The sequence below is a fragment of the Oncorhynchus keta genome, chromosome 12 (assembly GCF_023373465.1).
Source record: "Oncorhynchus keta strain PuntledgeMale-10-30-2019 chromosome 12, Oket_V2, whole genome shotgun sequence".
In the NCBI taxonomy this organism is placed as follows: domain Eukaryota; kingdom Metazoa; phylum Chordata; class Actinopteri; order Salmoniformes; family Salmonidae; genus Oncorhynchus; species Oncorhynchus keta.
Window position 1 is genome coordinate 5,228,175 of NC_068432.1, and position 26,247 is coordinate 5,254,421.

General features: G+C 40.9%; 1 protein-coding gene across 2 annotated transcripts in view; it reads right to left on the reverse strand.

Annotated features, from left to right (window-relative positions):
• Positions 1-26,247, reverse strand: part of LOC118391756 (follistatin-related protein 4-like) — a 221,123-nt gene that overhangs the window by 182,335 nt on the left and 12,541 nt on the right. For both annotated transcript variants that reach the window (XM_052457656.1, XM_052457655.1), the window contains exon 3: positions 7,754-7,787. In XM_052457656.1, coding sequence (XP_052313616.1) covers positions 7,754-7,787 — 34 coding nt within the window. The remainder of the gene's footprint in view (positions 1-7,753; positions 7,788-26,247) is intronic.

A 26,247-nucleotide genomic window follows, 5' to 3' on the forward strand; every position in this document is an offset into this window, starting at 1 on the left:
TTGTTGGAAGACAAATCTCCCTCCCAGTCTTTTGCAGACTCCATCAGGTTTTCTTCCAGAATGGTCCTGTATTTGGCTCCATCCATCTACCCATCAATTTTAACCATCTTTCCTGTCCCTGCTGAAGATAAGCAGGCCCAAACCATGATGCTGCCACCACCATGTTTGACAGTGGGGATGGTGTGTTCAGGGTGATGAGCTGTGTTACTTTTACGCCAAACATAACGTTTTGCATTGTTGCCAAAAAGTTCAATTTTGGTTTCATCTGACCAGAGCACCTTCTTCCACATGTTTGGTGTGTCTCCCAGGTGGCTTGTGGCAAACTTTAAACGGCACTTTTTATGGATATTTTTAAGAAATGGCTTTCTTCTTGCCACTCTTCCATAAAGGCCAGATTTGTGCAATATACGACTGATTGTTGTCCTATGGACAGAGTCTCCCACCTCAGCTGTAGATCTCTGCAGTTCATCCAGAGTGATCATGGGCCTCTTGGCTGCATCTCTGATCAGTCTTCTCCTTGAATGAGCTGAAAGTTTAGAGGGACGGCCAGGTCTTGGTAGATTTGCAGTGGTCTGATACTCCTTCCATTTCAATATTATCGCTTGCACAGTGCTCCTTGGGATGTTTAAAGCTTGGGAAATATTTTTGTATCCAAATCCGGCTTTAAACTTCTTCACAACAGTATCTCGGACCTGCCTGGTGTGTTCCTTGTTCTTCATGATGCTCTCTGCGCTTTTAACGGACCTCTGAGACTATCACAGTGCAGGTGCATTTATACGGAGACTTGATTACACACAGGTGGATTGTATTTATCATCATGAGTCATTTAGGTCAACATTGGATCATTCCGAGATCCTCACTGAACTTCTGGAGAGAGAACTTCAAAAGGTTGCAAAGTTCAAGGGGGCCGAATACGTTCGCAAGGCACTGTACGTATGATAATAAATACAGTAGGTCTACAGTAGCCTCAGCAGCACCATGGTGTAGCCGGAGGACAACTAGCTCCTGTCATCCTGTGGTACATTGACTTCAATACAAAACAAAACGTGGGAGGTTCATGGTTCTGAGAAACAAAAGAGAGGGAGTGAAAGAGAGAGAGAGAGCTAGATATAATTTGTAGTACATATTTTCTTACTTAGCTAGCATTGAATGCACTTAGCTAGTTTGCCTACTCAAACACCTGCCTCAAACAAAAAGGGATGCTATGTTAGCTAGCTGACTGTGGCTATCCAACACTAAGGTAAGCTTATGGTTTGATTAATGTATTGCCTACCGGTGTAGCTGCTTACTGTTGACTGTAGACTATACTGCATGATTGTAGCGGGTTTTTTAATGCATTAGTTCTAGTAGCTATGATGACTATGACATGACAACGATGTAGGCTATGTGTGGCGGTTAGCGGTCATGATATGATTGTTGGTCTTGGAAAGGTTTCTTCTCCTGGTCAAAGGCAGTTGATGTTTTTTGCACTGAAGTCCACACGCAAAGGGAAAAGGTGAGAGCAGGAGAGAGCGTAGATAGATGCGAGAAGGAAAGTGAAAGGGGTGTATTCATTGCTCCAATTCTGTTGGAAAACACTTCTTAAACTGAAGCAAATGAAACAAAACGGGGATAAACATACCTGAATTTGTCCAATAGAAACTACTGTTTGCAACTGTTGGACTAATGATTACACCCTATAACAGCTAGATGCAGGCAGGAGTGTGCAAGGCGGTATCGAATATGTCACTGTCGGCCACCTTGATTACTCAAAATTCTCTCGCGTGCACCTACACTGTACACTTTCCTTCATGGGGTAGGTTGTAGCAACTTCATGATGGGTACAGTGAAAATTAGAGTATCATGTTGTTACATGTTGTTGCGATGTTAAACTGAGCTGGGTGAATGGAATATGAATGACAGTCATCCGATATGCTGCAATAAAAATAAGGCCATGTTCATAATAAAAACATAATAATAATCCTCCATCATCTTAAATGGCACCAACCGCCACTGACATACATGGTGTTATGATGGTGTTATGATCTCAAAATATATCACGCGATGATGACTTGTACTTGCAAACCTAACCTGTTGAATGAGATATTGTCGTCTTATCCTTATGTTAAGTATGCAAATAATGGCAGCGTTAGCTCTCTTTAGCCTTGTAAAGCAGAACAGAATTGTAATTCACAAGCTGCTTAGAGATCAAAGCCAAGTTGCAAGGTTGTTTTTAGCCCCCTTAAAATAACAGCCATCTTTATGTCATTTTTCCCACCATTCCTTTCTGCGATCTTAGCGTGTTCTGTGTTAATATCTCCAGCCCAAACAGGCACTGCAGCGTTCCTCTTCCAGTTCTCCCCAGTCAGAGGAAAGTGCTATTCAGAGTTTCACTGCCAATGTAAGGCTCTCCAAATCCCCAGAGAGTATGATGTGCCCTCCATAAGCCCTTCAACTGGATCTCAGGGCATTGCTAAGTACAGAGCTTACACTTTTGGTACAACTCCCTTTGTCTTTAACTTTCATACTTTAAGTCGAATCAAAGTAGTGTTACTGTACCTACTCAATTTGAGTATAGGGATGCTGGGGAAAGCTTGTAATTCCTGGGCTTGATCAGAATGGACTTGGAAATCAGAACATTTACGGGGAAAATCACAACTCAGAAGCCATTCAGAGGGCTTCTAAGTGTATTTACCAAATCTATAAGGTGGAGGCATTTCACAAAAGGCTATTATATTTAACTATTTTGATTACGTTTCTGATGGAGTGATTTCTGTGCGGTATTTTATGAACTCTATGCTGAGTAATCTTTATTGTTCTTCGACATAATGAAATCATATTTCTTGAGATTTATGACGTGACTATCTGATAGTGACATAACCGTCAGTAGTGAAATGATCCATAGCGGCAGTTTTAATCATTAGAGATGACTCTCTGAAGTAGAACCTGAAAGTCTGTCTATCTGGATCGCTCCCAAATCTTGCAGAGTTTAATTGAAGGCCACACAGAGAACGTGTGTTATTTGCAGGCAATGTAGCCTATTTCCAATGTTCACTGAGAACTCCTATACATGAGTAAAAATTGGGCTGTAACAGCAGGACTGTTTTGGAGCAATAACACTTCACATTCCTTTTGAATTTGAATTCGTTTAATGTGTTAAGACCTCGAAGGAGAATATCTGTGGAATTGAAACAGCGATGGGTTATCTGGCTCGGTGGTTTAATGACAAAACACTCACACCTTGGTATCTTTGTGGATAGCCTCCTCCCCTCTACTCTACTCTCCTCCTGCCCCTACCTTTCCAGTCATTTCCAGCTTGTTAGAGAGTCCCTCTGTCTCCCTTGCCCTGTCTAATTCCCACCCAATTACCGTCTAAATGAACCACAGGGCTGCTTAACTTGGTTTACCTCTTCCCATTGTTTAATTTGTGATGGTAACGAACCCTGATTAATCCTCAGTAAAAGGTTCATAAATTAAGCACTCAAGGCCAAATGAATCACCATCTATTCATAAGCTAAATGGACAATATAAATTTAGCATATGACCTAAACAATAGAGATAAAACGTCTGGGGATCACGTTACATTTCATTCTGCTTCTGTTCTCTGTACAGCATGACCTTTTACGTTGCGTGTTGTGTGCTGCTAGCCAGTGAAATGTCATTTATTTATGACTCCTGTCTGAGCCGACAGAAGACCACCATGCCATGTTTGCACCACCACAATTTTCCCAGGTAATGTTGTCGTCTCTCAAGCAAAACCGGGGCAATTTGATTAATGCCGTCATCTCCAAGTGAGTAGCACAGACATGACAGTAAAAACCTTGCCATGCAGAGAGAGAGAGAGAGAGAGAGAGAGAGAGAGAGAGAGAGAGAGAGAGAGAGAGAGAGAGAGAGAGAGAGAGAGAGAGAGAGAGAGAGAGAGACCAAGGCAGCAGTTGGCCAAAGGGTGAGAGAGAGAGATCTGCAGTTGTTCCCTTACAAGGAATAAAGGACAAGACATGCGTTTTTGAAGGCGGGGAAGTTTAGCATACAAATAGATAGTGAATAATTAGTCCCAGGAGACGGATGGATCACCACACCATGTGAATAATTCCAACACATTCTAACACTGTTGGTCTGTCCTTAAATGGCAATGAAGAATGTTGTCACCCGGGACGCGTTGTTTCCTTAACTTAAAAGCCATTTGCCATTTGTTCTACTCTCTCTAAGGTCAGAAACACAGCCTATGTGCTATAATACACAAAAGGGTTGCTGTGAGGGCAAAAAAAAACTACACCATCGACAACAAATACTGTACAAGGAAAACACACTTTGAATATAACATTCCAATGGACACTAAGATTGGCTGTGATCTTGAAACTATACTGAACAAAAATAAAAAACAACATGTAACCATTTCAAAGGTTTTACAGTTCATACAAGGAAACCAGACAATTAAAATAAATTAATTTCACCCTAATTGATGGATTTCACATGACAGGGAATACAGATATGCATCTGTTGGTCACAGATACCTTTTTTTTAAGTAGGGGCGTGGACAGTGGTGTAAAGTACTTAAGTAAAAATACTTTAAAGTACCACTTAAGTTGTTTTTTCGGGTATCTGTACTTTACTATTTATATTTTTGAAAACTTTTTACTCCATACATTTTCCCTGACACCCAAAAGTACTCCTTGCATGCTGACCACACTGCTCCCGTCACACAATAAATTTAAACATACAGTACATGTTATTCAATTATTGCATTCACACTGCTCGTGCGCGCCAACGAGCGTCTGCATTGCCAAGCTCTAAAATAGAAGTCAGTTCTATTTATGATGCTGAACGCGGTGCAAGTCCTGCCTCTCCCATCTCCTCATTGGTTTATAGAAGCAGATACCCACATGCCATCTCCTCATTGGTTATACCCACGTGGGTGATTGAAAGATGAACTGAGTTCGGTTGGTCGTTGTGGTAACTATGAAAGTTAGATGCCAATCGCCATATAAAGTCCAAAGAAGAAAAAGCCTGGAAGGAGGAGAGATGACTAGAAATGATTCGGTTGACTGTTGTTTGTGTGGATTAATTGTCGGAGTAGAGGACCTTGTGCATTTCAAGTTTTTTTTAAACAACTCAACGTTTGTATCGCAGGACATATTAGCTAGAAACAGCAAGCTAGCTAAATAGGACAAATTAGCCAGCAACTGCAAGCTAGCTAGCTAAATTGCCATAAATGTATAAAGCCTTTCGACCTGTCTCCAAATTAATATAATTGGTTCAGAGTTTGTTTTGATATTTCAACCTGCGTGTCATGATCACGTTTGGTGTGGGGGGACAAAATCAATTTGCACACGATGATGCACCTGCCCGGCCGGTTTGGGTACGGTGTTATATTTTTAATGCTTAGCAGGACAGAAAAGTGGTTCAATTCGAACACTAATCAAGAGAACATCCCTGCTCATCCCTACTGCCTCTTATCTGACGGACTCACAAAACACAAATGCTTCGTTTGTAAATTACGTCTGAGTGTTGGAGCACGCCCCTGGCTAGCCGTACACTAAAAAAAGAACATCTGGCCATCTGGTTTACTTAATATAAGGAATTTGAAACGATTTATACTTTTACTTTGTATATTTTAGCAATGCATTTACTTTTGATACATTTAAAACCAAATACTTTTAGACTTTTACTCAAGTAGGATTTTACTGGGTCTTTCCCTTTTACTTGAGTCATTTTCTATGTAAGTATCTTTACTTTTACTCAAGTATGACAATTGGGTCTTTTTTTCCACCACTGGGCGTGCGTGGTTATGCATTATCATGCTGAAACATGAGTTGATGGGAGCGGATGAATAGCACTACAATGGGCCTCAGAATCTTGTCACGGTATCTCTGTGCATTCAAATTGACATAGATAAAATGCAATTGTGTTCGTTGTCCGTAGCTTATGCTGCCCATACCATAACCCCACCACCACCATGGGGCACTCTGTTCACAACGCTGACATCAGCAAACTGCTCGCCCACACAACGCCACACACGTGGTCTGCGGTTGTGAGGCCTGTTTGGACGTACTGCCAAATTCTCTAAAATGACATTGGAGGTGGCTTATGGTAGAGAAATGAACATTAAATTCGCTGGCGACAGCTCTGGTGGACATTCCTGCAGTCAGCATGCCAATTGCGCGCTCCCTCAAAACTTGAGACATCTGTGGCATTGTGTTGTGTGACAAAACTGCACATTTTAGAGTGGCCCTTTAATGTCCACGGCACAAGGTGCCCCTATGTAATGATGACGCTGTTTAATCAGCTTCTTGATATGCCACACCTTTCAGGGGAATGGATTACCTTGGCAAAGGAGAAACGCTCACTAACAGAGACATAAACAAATGTGTGCACAACATTTGAGACAAATAAGCTTTTTTGGGCATACAGAAAATGTCTGTGATCTTTTATTTCAGCTCATGAAACATGGGACCAACACTTGACATGTTGCGTTTATATTTTTGTTTCATGTATTGAGAGCATGACAATACGGAGACCTAGCACTGCATCTTCCTTATTCCACAGCTTGGAATCTCCCAGTCAGCAATAGAACACCACCGCCGACGTAAAGCCCTGCAGTGCCGACCACATCACAGCAACGATGTGATTATAGCAGGATACCGTATAAATCATGATGAAAACGGCCCATTTAGGCCATTTTGTTGTTGTTGACCTATGCATTCCCCCTGTAAAACCCAGTGATCCAGACAATATACAGGTAACAACTTTGTGTCGTTATACTCCTAATAGTGTGCTCTAAAATACAGAGTATCGCCAGGTTCTGAAATACAATTTTACACATGAATTTATTCAACGTTAAAATTATTAATATTAGTATTAGTATTATTAGTATCCTTATTAGTATCCTTTTTTGACATATTGTTTTAAACAATATACATCAACATTTCCAGAGTGGGCTCTCTGCTACTTTTAAAGTTATGATACATTTTATCAGCACCACTAACACAGGTGAATGGGAAAATAATTTCAAAGGGAACTCCCTCTGCTGGTGATTTACTGAATGTGCAATCCTACAGGAGGGCTGTGATTGGTTAATGACCTATAATGTCTATTTCTATGTGTAAATGTACAATTTCTTTAAAAGTAGCAGAGAGCCTACTCTGAAAATGTTATGTGTTTGAAGAGTATATCAACAACAAAAATCTAAATCACAAAAGGTACTTTTGAGAAAGGAATAATTATATTTTTAATGTTGGATACATTCATGTGAATTTTCTTTCTTCAGAGTATAGACATACTATATATTTTAGAGCACACCATAAGGAGTACAATGACATATGTTGTCTGTACCATGTACGGTTCACAGATCATAGGGTCTTACAGGAAGCATGTACTGTATAGGTCCAAAAAGCACCTGAATGGCCACTTTCATTAGGATTCCCCCCACCCAGAAATGGTGATGCAAATGTAAAAAGCATGTTAAACATTCTTCCTCCCAATGAAGTTATGTAAATTGCCAGAACAATCTGCGATACCAAAAATATTTTCGGGCCACGCTGGTGTGGAATCGCCCAAATGTGATTTTAAATGATCATCTTTAACACAAGAGATGTGTGTGGTGTAGAAGTAGGTTTGACACTATGTAAAACCTTGAGTGCTTTCACCAAAGAGGGCTTCTATAGAATGTACTATCAATGCTTTTCACATAACCTGCACCAACATAAAAGGTTTATGCCATCGATAAACATACTGTATTTAAGTGGTGCAATTTGGTTGATTACAGGATACTTACATGGATCGGCAACTCCGTCAGCTGCTCCACTCTTCTGCAAAGAGAGAGAGCAGAACACAATGTGTTACTATGGGCCTCAGACAAGACCCCGGTGTGCTTCTCAGCAAAATGTTATGCAACATGTAATGTGTGTTTTCCCCTCTGAGAAAAGACCAGTCGAATTGAGAAAGATTTCACACTGTTTCTGAGGTAAATCCATTCATCCTCCTGCGAGATGACAGGTGTCATCCCAGTTTGCCTGGATATCTGTCAGGATGATGTAGAGCTCAAGAAGCAACATGCCTGTGAAGTTCATATTTATCCGCAGTGCAAGTAACAAAGACCACTTTGGGCTTCTCAGAGCAGCTGTTGGGATTATGTACATCCCCCACTGCCAGGCAAAGATATCTGCATAATTAAAGTGCCAAACACAATAAGAGCCGGGGAATTTAAATAGATGGAAATCACTCTGAAGGGTCACAGTAAGGAAGTCGAAATGAATCATTGCAGGCTGAGCGGGTTTAAAACAATAGAGAGCTGAAAGTAAAGCATGACACTGTGATCTTCTACTGTACCGTCGTCAAGCCAGTAGCTTTATGTAGATGACATTGCAAAAAGCCACAACAACCTGTGCATGCTGTAATCAGTGCGTAATAGTACTGTAATGCCAAGTACTATTTTGGCGTTTTATGAATGACGTCTTGCTGCGTTTGACATGGTCATGCTGTTTTTAGCATCGGTGTAGAAATAGCAGGTCTCTGTTGCCCGGTGCACAAATGCATTTGACCCCTGTTTTTGGAAACCATGTCATACAATATGCAGCTTATGTATAGCAAGGAGGCAAACAGCATGGACTCACTGTATGTCCACACGCAGCCCATGAAACCAAAACAATGTCTCCTCTTACATCTTTGCATTGCCAGCTGTTGTCCACCATATTTGACGTGATGCGTCCCTCACTCTGAATCGGGCTTGTAATGAGCTCGACAGATAAAGCATATGTGTCTGATAGCCTTCTTGGCAGCGGAAGCAGAGAGCCCTTTTGGTCCTTGGAGACTCTGTGAAGAGGCACCGCTGCCTTTCAACAGAATGTGCGTCCGCGTGATTAGAGACTTGGGCCAAGTCAAACCCTCCTCTCATGCCATCTGCCTGTCTTAATTGCAGACGTGAATCCTCATCATCGCAGAGTAAAGCGTTTGCACTGATCAAGGGCTTTCCATAATTTCAAGAGGGTCCTGTTTATTCTGTTGATTAGAGGCTGTCACGGGTTTCAGAACCACTGAGGGAACTCTGTCCGCTCTTAGAGAGACACAAATATATGCTCTAAGTCTAGACTCAATCAGCTTGCCAATATCTGTGTATTTTCTGCAGTTTAGCTTCCATTTAAACTCCCTAGCTAGATGTAATTGAACATCACACAGCACCCATACACACATTTTTTTGGGGAGAGGCACAATTGTAACAGCAGGGCAATTCAGCCCAAGCTGTATCATTATGGATGCTGGTAGAATATATGCCTCTCGTAATGCCTCTGTTCCTCCCCTATAAGGGTGCTGTGCAGCCAATCTCATTCATAGGTCCATATGCTTATCCACTCTCTTTAATTTAAGCCAACAGTGTGATTTAGCTACCTGTGCCAGATCAGCTCGCTAGACAGCACACACACGACAGCAGACAGATGGCCGGCAACAATTAGACTCTGATAAGGAAGAGCAGACTATACAATATAAACCTTAGTGGAATACCTGCAATTTCTGAAGATAAAATTGAAAATAAACTTTCAATTGTCAAGGGTATACATTTCCTTCAGAAAGTATTCATACCTTTTAACGTATTGTTGTGTTACAGCCTGAATTCAAAACCCCATAATGACAAAGTGAAAACATGTATTTAGAAAAGTTTGCAAATTCATTGAAAAATAAATACAACAAAATATATATAATTTACATAAGTATTCACACCCTATTGGCGGCGATTAGAGCTTTGAGTCATCTTGGGAATGTCTGTATCAGCTTTGCACACCTGGATTTGGGGATTTTCTCCCATTCTTCCTTGCATATTTTCTCAAGTACTGTTAAGTTAGATGGGGAGCTGCAGTGAACAGCAATCTTCAAGTCTGGTCTTTGGCTGGGCCACTAAAGGACTTTTACATTCTTGTTCTGAAGCCATTCCAGTGTTGCTTTGGTTGTATGCTTAGGGTCATTGTCCTGTTGGAATGTAATTTTCCCCCAGTCTAAGGTCATTTGCACTCTGAAGCAGGTTTTCTTCAAGGATTTGCCTGTATTTGGCTCCATCCATCCTTTACTAGTCTCCCAGTCCCTGCCTGTGAAAAACATACCCATGACATGATGCTGCCACCACCATGCTTCACGGTAGGTATGGTGTTAGACGGATGATGAGCTGTGCCTGGTCTTCTCCAGACATAGCGCTTTGCATTCAGGCCAAAGAGTTGAAACAATTTGGACACACCTACTAGTTCAAGGGTTTTTCTTTATTTTACTATGTTCTACATTGTAGAATAATAGTGAAGACATCAACACTATGAAATAACACATATGGAATCATGTACTAACCAACGAAGTGTTAAACAAATACAAATATATTTTATATTTGAGATTCTTCAAAGAAGCCACCCTTTGCATTGATGACAGCTTTGCACACTCTTAAAGTGTTTCCTCCTTTAAAAGTTGTCATACTGCGGCACACCTTGTGTGCTGCTGCAGCATTCTGTGGCACGTTATTTAAGCCATTTTGCCGCAACTTTATAGTATGCTGGGGTCATTGTCCATTTGGAAGACCCAAGCTTTAACTTCCTGACTGATGTCTTGAGATGTTGCTTCAATATATCCACATAATATTCCATGATGCCAGCCATTTTGTGAAGCACACGTGCTTCACGGTTGGGATGGTGTTTTTCGGCTCGCAACCCTCCCCCTTTCTCCTCCAAACATAATGATGGTCATTATGGCAAAACAGTTCTATTTTTGTTTCATCAGAAGAAATTTCTCCAAAATGTAAGAACGTTGTCCAAATGTGCAGTTACAAACCCTAGTCTGGTTTTTTTATGGTGGTTTGGAGCAATGGCTTCTTCATTGCTGTGTGGCTTTTCAGGTTATGTCGATATAGGACTAGTTTTACTGTGGATATAGATACTTTTGTACCTGTTTCCTCCAGCATCTTCACAAGGTCCTTTGCTGTTGTTCTGATTGATTTTCCCTTTTCGCACCAAAGTACGTTCATCTCTAGGAGACAGAACAAGTCTCCTTCCTGAGCGGTATGGCGGCTGTGTGGTCCCATGGTGTTTATACTTGGGTACTATTGTGTGTACAGATGAATGTTGTACCTTCAGGTGTTTGGAAATTGCTCCCAAGGATGAACAGACTTGTAGAGGTCTACAATTCTTTTCTGGCTGATTTCTTTTGATTTTCCCATGACTTGCCAAAACTATAGTTTGTTAACAAGACATTTGTGGAGTGGTTGACAAACAAGTTTTAATAACTCCAACCTAAGTGTATGTAAACTTCCGACTTCAACTGTCTATATAAAAAAATATGTAAATCTCAGAACATTAACCATGTGTGATCGCTTGTTTTCTACTGTTCTGTAGTTTCGACTCAATGATTCGTCTGACAAACAAAAACCTTTGCGTCCTGCAGGCCCAGGCATGGATCAAGCTGGTGAGACATTCAATAACATCATCTTCACAGACGAAACAACCGTGGCCCTTGAGCAATTTGCTCAAAATTGCTACAGATAAAAGGAAAAAGATCCAGAAGATTAATGAAAGCATAAAGATGTTGATGAATAAATTCTGTTTTGAGTTAGAAATGTAACACTTTAAGAGTACTTAAGCATTGAATGATAACAGGATGCTACATTTTTGACCAGTTGCAATTGTAAGTAGGCCTATTAAAAATATCCTACCTCAGCCAGTTAAGTTATTTTATATAGGTCTAGGCTCCGAAGAAATAGACAATTAAGCCCTCTTGTTGTTTGTATAGCAAATTCAAAAGGCACTCGCACATCTGAGCCATCTTTTTTGCAGGTGCATGGCAACAGCCGGATGAGATGAGGAAAAAGAAGGCACCCGTACACTGCTCTTGATCGTATCACATATAATCTTTAATAAGCTTTACGTATCGGCCTCACGGCCTTTGTGAGTTTTTTAAATTAGCACCCTTATATAGACCACACGCATCGAAAGGGGTTGGAGGCGAAATGAATTACTTAAAAATCATACAATGTGATTTTCTGGATTTTTGTTTTAGATTCAGTCTCTCTAAGTTGAAGTGTTCCTATGATAAAAATTACAGACCTCTACATGCTTTGTAAGTAGGAAAACCTGCAAAATCAGCAGTGTATCAAATACTTGTTCTCCCCACTGTATGTGTCTGGTGTGTTAATGAGAAAGCTGTTCAGAAATGGCTAAAATCAAGTAGCACTATATTCTATATTCATAGACCTATCTAATTGTGTTGTGTACCCATCAGTTGATACAGGAAATAAGCAAAAATATACCATCCAATCTGACCATGTAAATGACTACAATAGGGGCGGCCGGTCGCCTGGAGAGTAGGAGCATTGGGCCAGTTACCGAAAGGTTGCTGGATCGAATCCCCGAGCTGGCCATATAAAAACAATATGTTGTTCTGCCACTGAGCAAGGCAGTTAACCCACTGTTCCCCGGGTGCTGAAGACGTGGATGTCGATTAAGGCAGCCCTCCGCACCTCTCTGATTCAGAGGGGTTGGGTTAAATGTGGAAGACAATTTCCAGTTGAATGCATTCAGTTGTACAACTGACTAGGTATCGCCATTTCCCTTTCCCAAAGGAAGTCCTTACTATGACAAATACTAAAGTAACAAGCTTTCTGGCAGCAGAAAATTCTGGAAAATCGCAACTGACAAATTACTTTCCACTGAATTCTAAGTTCCCCCTGCATTCCATTTGTGTCATTAGTGGGAGAGTTGGGCATCGTTGCTGCATGCTTTCCCTGATATTTACAGGCATCATTTGTCCTCTAAGTGTTCCTATTAATTGTAATTACAGTGCCGTACTTCCTGAAGATGGAGGGAGACAAAAGAGTTCCACTGAGTTTTTAAGAGCTTCTTACATGCCCAGATATTTCCCTAATTAAAGTGCTAATCGCTTTCCTATGGGAGGGCAAGTCAGGTCAGGGTAAGAGAGGATGCAAGCTCACTGCTAATATGTAGCCACGTGCCCAGGCCACTCCACTCATGGAGTGGACAACTTTCCCCCAGACTGCCGTGGACGTGCCCCGTGCATGGCATTGCCTGCCTAGTAGTAACCTGGAAACACCTCCAGTTTGAGAATGAGTTTGAGATCTACTTAATATAATAGCTCTGGGCAGTGTTGTAGTCAAGTCACTAAACCTTGAGTCCGAGTCTAGTCCCAAGTCCCCCGTGCTCGGGTCAGAGTTGAGTCATGAGTCCCTATGGCTAAGTTCATGTCAAGTCCGAGTCATCAATGTTCGAGTCATTTGAAGTTCGACGTGGTTCCGATCTTTTATTCTATTTTTCTATTACATATTTGACATTGTGCCACACTCTTTTTGCACACTGCTGAAAAACATTTTAAAGCAAAATTAATGATTCAGGGTTCTGTAGACATTGTTACTGCAGTTATTTCACTCATACTGCCAGCTTGCCGGTGTTGAGCCGAAAATCTCCCCCTTGCCAGAATCCCCCCTTCGAGTTCTTCATTGCTGCGACTTGCTTGCCAGTTGAGATTTCTGCTCTTCACTCCATTGTCAGTTTAGCCTACATTTCACTGATCTTAGTAGCAGGACGCGTTTTTTGGTTTGGGTATTTGTTTCAAGTGTATGTGGCGTTTCTAGCTTGTATGGCGCCCTGGGCGAACCCCCTTCAGCTCCGGTGCCCGCTCGCACCCGGGGGCGCCCCGTACCTAACTCCGCTACTGATTTATATTAAAATTCGTCATCTCCTCCATGTCTTATTTGACTAATATTTTTGAAAGTGTAAGGATAATAATTCAGCCATAGCTGTTCTTAAATGTTTATTGCTTGCCAACATTTTACTCCATCCTCTATGTTTAATATAACACACATACATTCGTTATTAATTTCGGTTGCCTAACCTGATGTGTACAACAGAAGTATTTGACTCTAGTCACAAAATTAAGGAAATTAGAACGGGGGGCAGGAGGGAGATTTTCGGCACAACACCTGAGCAGAGCCTGCCTGTCTGCCTAGAATACTCGCTGCTCTGCGCACCCAGTGCTGATAATATTCTGTTTATCATAGTAGCCTATCCAGTCCAAATGAAAATACACATCACGAGCAATGTTCCCTCTAAACTACGCGCAGCTCCCCGGGACTACCGCAGATGAAATATAAGCATGAGCAGAGAAGCACACGATTGAGTTTTCCCTTCACTGGGAACACTATCAACGTTTCCCTTTTCTGTGGGAATTATGATCGAAGCAACACAATATTAGCCTCTTTCAATGCAACATACCGAAACAAAATTAATTATGAAATATATTTTGTTGTAGGCAGAACGCATCAGGGTAGGACACGATTTTATTGACAATAGGCCCGTACTCTACACAGACCGGTGTGCCATAACCAATCTGAGCTGCAGTAGGCCTACATGCAAATGTTTTTTTTTTTTTTTTTTTTTTACAACACGAGCGGTCAAGAGTGGATGTGCCTGTTTTGAGATCAAAGTGAGAGCGACATGTAGCGACGTGTGTACTTTTGTTTATATTCTTTGCTAGTTAATGAGATATTAGCCCAGATATAGATAATTTTCTCGTCAGCAATAGGGGAGTGATCGCTCCCTACAAGAGCACCAAACGTGTGCATTTATAGGCTGCACTCCAAACACTTAAATGTCAAACCCTCTCCCCTCTATTTAAGTGGACACTTCTGATTACGTTTCATGACGTCTGACGAGTTGACACTTGCACCGCAACGGGCAAATGGAATAATTAATTCATTTTAAAATGGGCCGCTACTTTACTTTACTATTTATATTTATTCCTTAAGAAGATATTGTACTTTTTACTCAATACATTTTCCTTGACACACAAAGGAACTTGTTACATTTTGAGTGCTTAGGACAATAGTCCAATTGACGCACTTATCAACAAAACATCCCTGGTCATCCTTACTGCCTCTGATCTGGCGGACTCACTAAACACACATTCTTTGTTTGTAAATGATGACTGAATGTTGGAGCGTTCCCCTGGCAATCCGCAAATTAAAAATTAAAAAATAAAATGGTGGTGTCTGGTTTGCTTAATATAAGGAATTTGATATGATTTATGATTTATGCTTTTACTTTTACTTTTGATACTTAAGTACATTTTAGCAATTACATTTACTTTTGATACTTAAGTATATTTTAAATCAATTTTTAAAAACCTTTACTCAAGTAGAATTTTACTGGGTGATTTGACCTTTAATTGAGTCAGTTTCAAATAACGCATCTTTACTTTACTCAAGTATGACAGTTGGGTACTTTTTCCACCACTGCATAATTTGTCTGATTCTCTGTAATAATGGTATGGATTTTATTTTACAGTAAATTCCCGCTGGAAGTTCCACAGAATTTTCACTATGTTCAAGTTTGCGCTCAGCAGATCTGAAATTTCCTCATTGATTAAAAAAAGGGAACATTGGTCACGAGAAGGCAAATACGAGTCACCAATGGTTGAGTCCAAGTCGAGTCACAAGTCCTTGACTCGAGTACAATATGGCTATAGGTTTAAAAAGTCATTGGGGGCCATTCTTGCAAACATTATAATAAATTAAAGTTTTAGTTTAAGTTTAAGCATCAGCCAATTAAAATCGTTGACAATGTTGCACGTGATCAATAGCTACATATTAGCTGCTCCCATTAGATAACCTGGCACATTCAGCCCTATGCTAACCTAACCAGGTGGCCCTAATTATTTCCTGTAACAAATTCCACACCAGCCTATCAAATATCTTAAACATTTTATCTTCCAACCAATGGAATTTCTTAATAGGTCAACTTGGCTACCAGAGGTATATGTTTAAACCTCAAGGTTTAATTTTGTTCCCCTTCACTTGGTCTGTCTCAAGTGCAGAGTGACAATATCGTATCCTTGACTAGGCTACTTACCAACGTTACCTAAGACAAAATTCATCAGGTTTGTTTTCGCATATATGACTAAATCCCACATTTTTGCTTATCCATATCACATACAGTACGAGTCAAAAGTTTGGACATACCTACTCATTCAAGGGTTTTTCTTTATTTGTACGATTATCTACATTGTAGAATAATAGTGAAGATATCAAAATATTTTAGATTATTCAAAGTAGCAACCCTTTGCCTTGATGACAGCTTTGCACAATCTTGGCATTCTCTCAACCAGCTTCACCTGGAATGCTTTTCCAACAGTCTTGAAGGAGTTCCCACATATGCTGAGCACTTGTTGGCTGCTTTTCCTTCACCCTATGGTCCAAATCATCCCAAACTATCTCAATTGGGTTGAGGTCAGATGATTGTGGAGACCAGGTCATCTGATGCAGCACTCCATCACTCTCCTTCTTGGTAAAATAGCCCTTACACAGCCTGGAGGAGTGCTTTGGGTTATTGTCCTGTTGAAAACAAATTATAGTCCAACTAAGCGCAAACCAGATGGGACAGAGTGGAGTATAAGTGCAGAATGCTGTGGTAGCCTTGCTGGTTAAGTGTGCATTGAATTCTAAATAAATCACAGACAGTGTCACCAGCAAAGCACCCCCACACCACCTCCTCCATGCTTCATGTTGGGATCCACACATGCGGAGTTCATCCATTCACTTAATCTGCATCTCACAAAGACACGACGGTTGCAACCAAATATTAATCAGACCAAAGGAGACATTTGATCTTTTACCAAATAGGGTTATCTTCTGTATACTACCCCTACCTTGTCACAACACAACCGATTGGCTCAAAAGCATTAAGAAGGAAAGAAATTCCACAAATGAACCATTAACAAGGCACACCTGTTAATTAAAATTCAATCCAGGTGACTACCTCATGAAGCTGGTTGAGAGAATGCCAAGAGTGTGCAAAGCTGTCATCAAGACAAAGGGTGGCTACTTTGATGAATCTCAATTCTAAAATATATTTTGATTGATTGATTGATTGATTTTTTATTTCACCTTTATTTAACCAGGTAGGCAAATTGAGAACAAGTTCTCATTTACAATTGCGACCTGGCCAAGATAAAGCAAAGCAGTTCGACACATACAACAACACAGAGTTACACATGGAGTAAAACAAAACATACAGTCAATAATACAGTACATTTACCGACAAAAGGTAAAGCAGATCTATACAACATTAAAGTTCATCCAACAACATAACAAAAAGTCAAGGAATTTTGTGGACTTGTGAAGTAGCTGTCATGTACTTTTATCATCATTACTTTCTGGTGGCACACACCGCTAAAGTGGTTGACTCAAAAACAATTGTGCTCATTAACCGTGGGTTCGAGGCCCCTTCACTTCAAGCCTTTCTGTGAAGGAAAACAGTGTTAACTGCCAGTCGACACATGTGACAAAGTGGATGGTTATAATAATGCATATATAAACATTGTACCCTTCACGTAGAAATGTAGCCTACATGTCTATGTAATGTAGCCTACAGTAGCGACAATTATTAATGTAGCACGGCCAATAGTCTATGTGTCAGTCTGCAAGAGGGACTCCCAACAAGAATCTCCTCATTAAATGTATTCGTAATCTTCATTGACAAGGTTTTGGCTGCACTTCTCTAAACGATATATGTAACTCCACATTTCAAAGATATTTTCTTTTAGCTCAGCTGGGATTTGAACTCACCAGGAGCCAGGCTCGCAATAATGCGAGCTAATCATCCAATTGAACATTCATGTGTGCTTTAGTAACTTTGATTAGCAGATGGTGCTGTTTGACTGATGTTAAGGACGCTCTTATGGAAAAGTGTGCTATCAGTCTAAGTACGTCAACGATTTGAATTGGCTGATATGGAAATTTGAAACGGACATAATCACGGCCACCTGGTGAGGATAGCATAGTGGGCCAGGTTAGGTCATTGGAATAGCTAGCATGTAGTCTTTGATCACGTGCAACCATGTCAACATATTTTATTGGCTGATGCTTAAAATTAATGACATGCTCAGAAAATTTGGTGACCACTAAAAAATGTTAAACCTCCCACTTTGGACTGAATATGTCAATGTATAGTTCAAACATGCATAATCTATGAGCAGAATTACTGTCTTACTTCAATTAGCCAAGACATCCCTAGTTTGAAAGTTACTTTTCTGGAAGCTGTGCTGTGCAATTTTCCCTTAATATTCCCCCACGTGGACCAGCCCCCTAACGATTCAAGTTCTAGCCAATGAGCTTCAGCCCCTCCCCATTTGAGAGACAGCTAGCAACATGCACACACAGCAGAGAGCGAGAGAGAGCGACAGCAATGACGTTGCACACTTATTGGAACATACAGTTGAAGTTGGAAGTTAATATATACACTTAGGTTGGAGTCACTAAAACTTGTTTTTCAACCACTCCACAAATGTCTTGTTAACAAACTATAGTTTTGGCAAGTCGGTTAGGACATCTGCTTTGTGCTTGACACAAGTCATTTTTCCAACAATTGTGATACAGTGAATTATAAGTGAAATAATCGGTCTGTAAACAACAGATTATTTCACTTATAATTCACTGTATCACAATTCCAGTGGGTCAGAAGTTTACATACACAAGTTAACTGTGCCTTTAAACAGCTTGGAGAATTCCAGAAAATTATGTCATGTCTTTAGAAACTTCTGATAGGCTAATTGACATAATTTGAGTCAATTGGAGGTCTACCTGTGAATGTATTTCAAGGCCAACCTTCAAACTCAGTGCCTCTTTGCTTGACATCATGGGAAAATCAAAAGAAATCAACCAAGGCCTCAGTAAAAAATGTGTGGAACTCCACAAGTCTGTTCAGGCTTTTGGAAATTGCTCCCAAGGATGAAGGACCACGTTCATCTGTACAAACAATAGTACGCAAGTATAAACGCCATGGGATCACGCAGCCGTCATACAGCTCAGGAAGGAGGTGCGTTCTGTCTCCTGGAGATTAATGTACTTTGGTGTGAAAAGTGCAAATCAATCCCAGAACAACAGCAAAGGACCTTGTGAAAAAGGACCTTGCAAAAATATCTATATCCACAGTAAAACGAGTCCTATATCGACATAACCTGAAAGGCCGCTCAGCAAGGAAGAAGACACTGCTCCATAGAAAACTGGTGCACTTCACAAAATAGATGGCTTCATGAGGAAAATTGTGTTGATATATTGAAGCAACATCTCAAGTAATCAGTCAGTCAAGTTAAAGCTTGGTCGCAAATGGGTCTTCCAAATGGACAATGACCCCAAGCATTCTTCCAAAGTTGGCTTAAGGACAACAAAGTCAAGGCATTGGAGTGGCCATCACAAAGCCCTGACCTCAATCCTATAGAAAATTTGTGGGCAGAACTGAAAAAGTGTGTGCGAACAATGAGGCCTACAAACCTGACTCAGTTACACCAGCTCTGTCAGGAGGAATGAGACAAATTTCACCCAAATTATTGTGGGAATCTTGTGGAAGGCTACCTGAAACGTTTGACCCAAGTTAAACAATTTAAAGGCAATGCCACCAAATACTAATTGTGTGTATTTAAACTTCTGACCCACTGGGAATGTGACAAAATAAATAAAAGTGTCACGTCCTGACCTTGGTTCCTTTTTTATGTCTCTATTTTAGTTTGGTCAGGGTGTGAGTTGGGGTGGGCATTCTGTTTGGTTCTGTGTGTTAGATTTCTATGTGTTTGGCCTGGTATGGTTCCCAACCAGAGGCAGCTGTCAATCGTTGTCTCTGATTGAGAACCATACTTAGGCAGCCTGTTTTCCCACTATGGGTTGTGGGTAGTTGCGTTCTGTTTTGTGTGTATTGCACCTTGCAGAACTGTTCGTTTGTCGGGTTGTTGTTTTTTGTTCAAGTATTTGTATTTATTAAAAGTATTATGAATACTTTACCACGCTGAGCTTTGGTCCTCTTCTCCCGACGACAGTCGTTATAAAAAGCTGAAATAAATCATTCTCTCTACTATTATTCTGACATTTCACATTCTTAAAATAAAGTGGTGATTAAATGTCAGGAATTGTGAAAAACTGAGAGTTTAAATATATTTGGCTAAGGTGTATGTAAACTTCCGACTTCAACTGTATGTTACATGGTAGACAATCTTTGGGGACCACTTTTTTCGTAGTTTTTTTTAGATCTTTAGTCTGCAGCATTCAAAAATACGGAGCTTCCCGAAGCTTCTGCACATTAGTATATTCTTTACTTTACACGCAAACAACAGCCTACTCAGGCAAATGGTGCTTGTTTAATAAAGTTAGGTCAAAGATGAATCAGTGTCTGCAAGATTACATAAACATCAGAGTATTCTACATAACCGAACCAATTAAAATAGTATAGTATAACATTACTTTAAGACAAAAACACTGCATTCAATTGAGCATGATAGTTTTACCGGTGAGACATCCATGCAGCATCATTCTGCATAGTAACCATTTAAACTCAATTAGTTTCATGAGGATACGTATTGAGATCTTATTGAGTCATACAGTATTCTTTCGAAGTAGCCTACAGTGTTGTTTTGATTTATGGAGTGAATTAATTTTAAAGCAGATGATGTTAAAACACCCACACCGGAAGAAATTCACTTTCTTTAGCTGAAAGACGAAGACCAGAGCTTACCCAAGATGTTTCACGACGATTTAAGTATGTTATATTTAGGTTTGAAGTGACAAATCAAACTGCCCAGTGTGAATACAGTATATTTTCGTATGATATGACGTACAAATTATTTTCAGCCTACGTTTAATTTCAGGGCTGTTATAAAAATAAAATGTTACCACCCACCAGCATGGCATTATTAGTTAATGAGAAACAGCTGCAAAGCTATTCCTCTTCGTGACTGAGATGAGCCAAGCGACCTTGTGTCCACTTGACTGTCTGAGCCATGGAGAAGGATCCTTTCTATCAGACGCCATACAGCGGAAAGGAAAGACTCAGACCAACTTTTTTAGCATTTTGCAGGATGAATGGTTTTTACCACGACATTTTTTGCTTTACTACACGCTTTGATTGGTGTAACGTTAGCAGATAATGAAGAGGCACCCGTGATATAAAATTCAAGGAATATATAGTGACATGTCATTTGTGGCGTGCATGATCATGAGCAAAGTCATTGTAGCCTATCATTTCACTTCCCCTGTGAGAACCATGAGCACAGGCTGATTTGACTTTGCTGCCTGCCAGCAGCTTTATGGAAGATGACACAACTTTGGAGATAACAATGGATGGCAAAGTCAAAGATAGGCCAGTGGTTTCCATCTGTGGCTTAGTTTTCCCTAAATCAATGCTAATAACAAATCCAGAACCAGCAAAACAGCAAGCTGGCTAATCTTTAGCATACGGTGTAGTAAAGAAAATAACCAGCAATAACAGACACCATTAGCTAAGATACGGTTAGCATGCTATCTAGGTACACTAACAGCTGTCAGTGCCCTATTTGTTGATGTTTATCAATTCCACATGGACATTCCCAAATTCCCCTCAATTCATATGTATAAGTAGCCTTTGTCATTCTTCAGAGGTGGAACCTAAATGAGCATTTTCTTTCTAGGACAGGAAATTACATTGAAATAGTGATGGCAACTAGGCTTTCATATACCAGGGTATTTGGAAATAGCCACGGGAAATGTTTCAATACCGTCAATATCGTTGAAACAATTTCTTTGAAGTTTTGTTTTTACACATTTGAATATTTGTAGGTACTTTTTAAATAAATACTTGCAGTCAACTTGTGCAATACGTTAGGGAGATAAAGATTGTGTTCTTCATTTCACCTGTCATATAAGCTTCAGAATGGAAAATGAACAGTAGTCACCGTCACCGGAGCCTTGTGAGTTACTCACTGTTGTGCAGCACGCGCCAGATGATCCAGCTAGTTACATTATGGAATTCACAACTAAATGTTTGCCACCTAGATATAATAGCTATTAAGTTAACTGTCTAAAATGTGCTAAATGCTATGCAATTGGATTTGGTTAGCTAATTTAGTAGCTAGTTAGCCATCTAGCTACCTAAAGCGTTAGCTTCTTCCAAAATCAAGCTTCACTTACAAACAACAGAGAATCCCCTCCTGGATCAAGAGCCATGCTGTCTAATATTTGTTTTGTGCATGCAGCAAACAGTGAGTAGAATGTTTTGTTTACTTGTATAACTTTGTCTGTCCTACAAATAGTTTAGGTCAGAGACCGTATAAAACTTTCGCAATCCGCTCATTAGCATTCTGTTAGCATTCTCTATGGAATTTTACATGTATTTGCTAACATTGCTAACTTTCAGATTACAGAGGCCCAGTGGGGTTTAAAAATAGTACCAATTGTGTTCAGTGCCGGTATTAGAGAATATCCCAGTATGGCACAAGGTCTGTATGAAGGAACAGTATGACAATCTGGATACCGTAGCATAGCCTACCTGTGTATTTTTCCTAGTGGCGCATGCTGTGGTGGTGTTTGTGTCTTGCAAAAATGTTATACTTGGCTATTATATTCTGTTCTGTTATGTAGAATACTGTAAACCATTATGTGATTTCACAGACATTGATTCAGCTTTGATATAACTTTATTAAATGAGCACCATGACTGTTTGCCTGAGTAGCCTGTTCTCTGCACATAGAGAATACACATGCAGAACATGATCCGCACATGAGCATAAGCTTTGGGATGTGCAGTGGACTTTAGTGCATCACGAAAAAAGTTGGCTCCTCACCCATTCCGTAATCTAAATAGTAAACTTTTTCTAATGTTCGCAAGTATGTCCACATTGTGTTTAAATGGAAGACCTACTAACAATTATTTGTATTAACAAGCAAAAATGCCTATTTGCATGATTTTATCTTACAGGTTCAGCAGTGTAGTTAGCTCTACTGGTGAGCAGGTGTTAGTAATGTGGATTGATGGTATAATGGAGCTGGAGGGGATGGCCACCATGTTACAGGCTCTTGCTATTTTATGTGCTGATCCTACATTTGTTTTGGTTTTTGGACATAATGTTTCAGCCATCATTTCATATGATCGGAAATAGCTTATTTCTGGACATCAAAACAGCGATTCCTAACCTCGATTTGGATGAGGACTTCTATTTCAATAAATCAGAGACGAAGGACATAATGCCTTTCCCAGACTAGGCCCAAATCCCCATCACTCAGGAGGCAAAGGCGGTTCTATAGGAGTGGATAAGTTGCCATTACCCTCCATTCTATTGGTGAACGTGCAATCACTGGAAAACAAACTGGAGGAGATCTGTTCAAGACTATCCTATCAACGGGACCTGACGAACTGTAATATCCTATGATTCACCGAGTTGTGGCTGAACAAGGACATGAAAAATATAAATGTAGATGAACCAGTCGCCTTGATGCCTTGACGACTAGAGCCAGCAAGTTGAGTGTACACCTTCGGAACGTGAACGTTCTCAGAAAGCTTTGAGGATCTGTAGCCCTGATGTCTCTCTGCTTTTGGTTTTGCGTAGAGCCTTTCTGCAGTCAATGACCAAAAGCACCCTCTTTGGCCTCGTGTGGACTGTTATTAATATTTTCAGAATTTAATTACCTCAACCAAATTGAGATGGTTTGGGAGGAATCGAACCGCAGAGTGAAGGTAAAGCAGCCAACAAGTGCTCAGCATGTGTGTGAACTCCTTCAAGACAGTTGGAAAAGCATTCCAGGTGAAGCTGGTTGAGAGAATGCCAAGAGTGTGCAAAGCTGTCATCAAGGCAAAGGGTGGCTATTTGAAGAATCTGTTTAACACTCTTTTGGTTACTACATGATTCCATGTGTGTTATTTCATAATTTTGATGTCTTCACTATTATTCCACAATGTAAAGAATATAATACAAAACAAGAAAACCCTTGAATGAGAAGGTGTTTTAAAACTTTGGACCGGTAGTGTATGTCAAACAGTTTTGTTATAGTTCAGTCTTCTGTGATGTATATAAAGTGTAGTATTGGGATGCAAACTCATTTCAACTTTATATCTGACATGTTGAAACTAAAACTCAGTTTAAAAAGTGTGGATTCAGAAGTTCTCACCTTTACCCAAACAGTTCCTTCAACACGACAGGAGCATTAAGTAAATATGCCTTTTCATTGTCTGAGAGGCTGGACAAGTTGAGCCTCAGGGCCCTCTACCCACCACCACAAGGCTCATGACGCACCCACAGCCTTGGATTGCAATTCTGGAGATTCGGAGGGTAAGATCTGTAATAACGAAGATCTCGTCCCATTGGTATTGGCTGGCTGTGCCTTTGACTAAGAGAGTGCTCAATTGGCCTGGCACACCAGCAGTAGGGACATTGCATTTAAGCCCGTACTGATCATGCCGCAGACACGTAGACCTTTCGAAATATAGTGAAGCACTCCTTGTTCCCAGGGTGAGCAGTGGCAGTCATAGACAAGGCACTGGGGTTGAGGTGGCTAGCCAGTGATGGCTCAACCACCGGCGACTTGCCATGGCCCATCTCCTCCATGCCAGCAAAGTGCCTGGTTTGGGATTTGCTGGACAGGGGTTTGTCCCAGTTACGTTTGGGACCGCTGGGAGGAGTTGTTTCCCCGGGATGGTGCGAGACCACGGGTGCGGGCCAGTCGATACCAAGTCTGGTCTCTGCCCATTTACAGACATCAATAAATCAGAATTTTTCTGATTTTTCGTTGGGTGCCGATGCTGCACTGAGGGCGGAAAAGGGCTTTGAGCTGTGGGCTTGAGTTTCTTCTTCCTCCCCTTCCTTAATCGATTTGGAATATTTATTTCTTATCGATATCGAAGTTCTCGTCCTCCTCCACTTTTTCATTCTCCACTATTTGAGGGCCCCATATTTCATAGCATTCTCCCAGGAGGGTAGGGGTTGTGAGTTAGCCTCATCACCAGAAGGCTATGAGGGCGATGATTCTTGTTTGGGAGTTGCTCTGCTCACTTGCAATGAAGATAGTTGGTGCCCTACAATGCAGGCAGAACTTGGAGTTAGCGAGTGATGTTGTAGAATTCTCAAACCCAAGCAGGCAATACACATATCCTATCATCGCCCTGCATGGGCATATCAGTGCTGGTGCGTAGGCAGGAGACGTGCTAGGTTCTCCCTGTATAGCTGTAGCAGTCTCCATGGCTCAGAGAAATTGTATTCCTCGAGCAAAGTGTGAGCAAGCTAGCGTGTAGAAAAGTTTGTTTGGTGTAGCTAGGCTTGTAGCAAGTTACACTGGTTGGCTAAGCCTTGCGGCGAGGAATAGCCCTTTGTGTGGTTAGCTAGCCCTGCAGCTATCTAGCTAAGTTAGCTAAAGCCTTTCGATCAGTACTCAACACTATCGGCAGGACCGGATGTTCGGCAGTGTCAACCTCACAGTTCGCCTAAGAACCGTTTAGTAAGAAGACAGATTTTAGAGAGCGCAGTCACTTCCGCAAGGAAGAGAGTCGACAATGACCAGTTGGCGGGCGAGGGGCTCTCTTTATTTAGGAGAGGGGCTCACCTCATTCGCCACTCGAGCTGTGTGTCTATAACAGAAACTGTGTGATTTGGATTCTTCGAGCTTGTGACCCACCCTACGGTGTATCCCATATGCGACACCTCGAAATGAGCATTAGAAATTGAACCACGTTTCAAGAGTGCTCAGGTTCTGTATGTAATCTGTTGAGTCAATTTGTTCTTGCTATTACACTGTTACACAGCCCGTGTAAATAGCCAGGTTTTTTCGTATATATTTTCTATCTACGACCTAAATATACTTTCCTGCAACCCGCCTCACCCAATGTGGTACCGATCTGCTATATTTATTTCTTATAACTGGAACCTCCATCAGGAGCTAGCCAGCTAACTAGCTACTAGTCTTTGTTATCCACGCTTGCGCCCTTGGTGTCATGCATGTTACATCAGAAGCCTCCTCTCTAAATGTGTTTTATTCACTGATTCAGCACACTCCGCCAACCTTGATGTCCTATCTGAATCCTGGATTAGGAAGGCCACCAAAAATTCTGAAATTTCCATCCCCAACTACAAAATTTTCCACCCAGATAGAACTGCCAAAGGGGGAAGAGTTGCAATCTACTTGCAGAGATAGTCTGCAGAGTTATGTCATGCTATCCAGGTCTGTGCCCAAACAGCTTCTAATTGTAAAAATCCACCTTTCCAGAAATAAGTCTCTCACTGTTGCCGCTTGTTATAGACCGCCCTCAGCCCGCAGCTGTGCCCTGGACACCATATGTGAACTGATTGTCCCCTATTTATCTTCAGAGTTTGTACTGTTCGGTGACCTAAACTGGGATATGCTTTACACCCCGGCCGTCCTACAATCTAAGATAGATGCCCTCAATCTCACACAAATGATCAATGAATCTACCCGGTACAACTCTAAATCCGTAAACACGGGCACCCT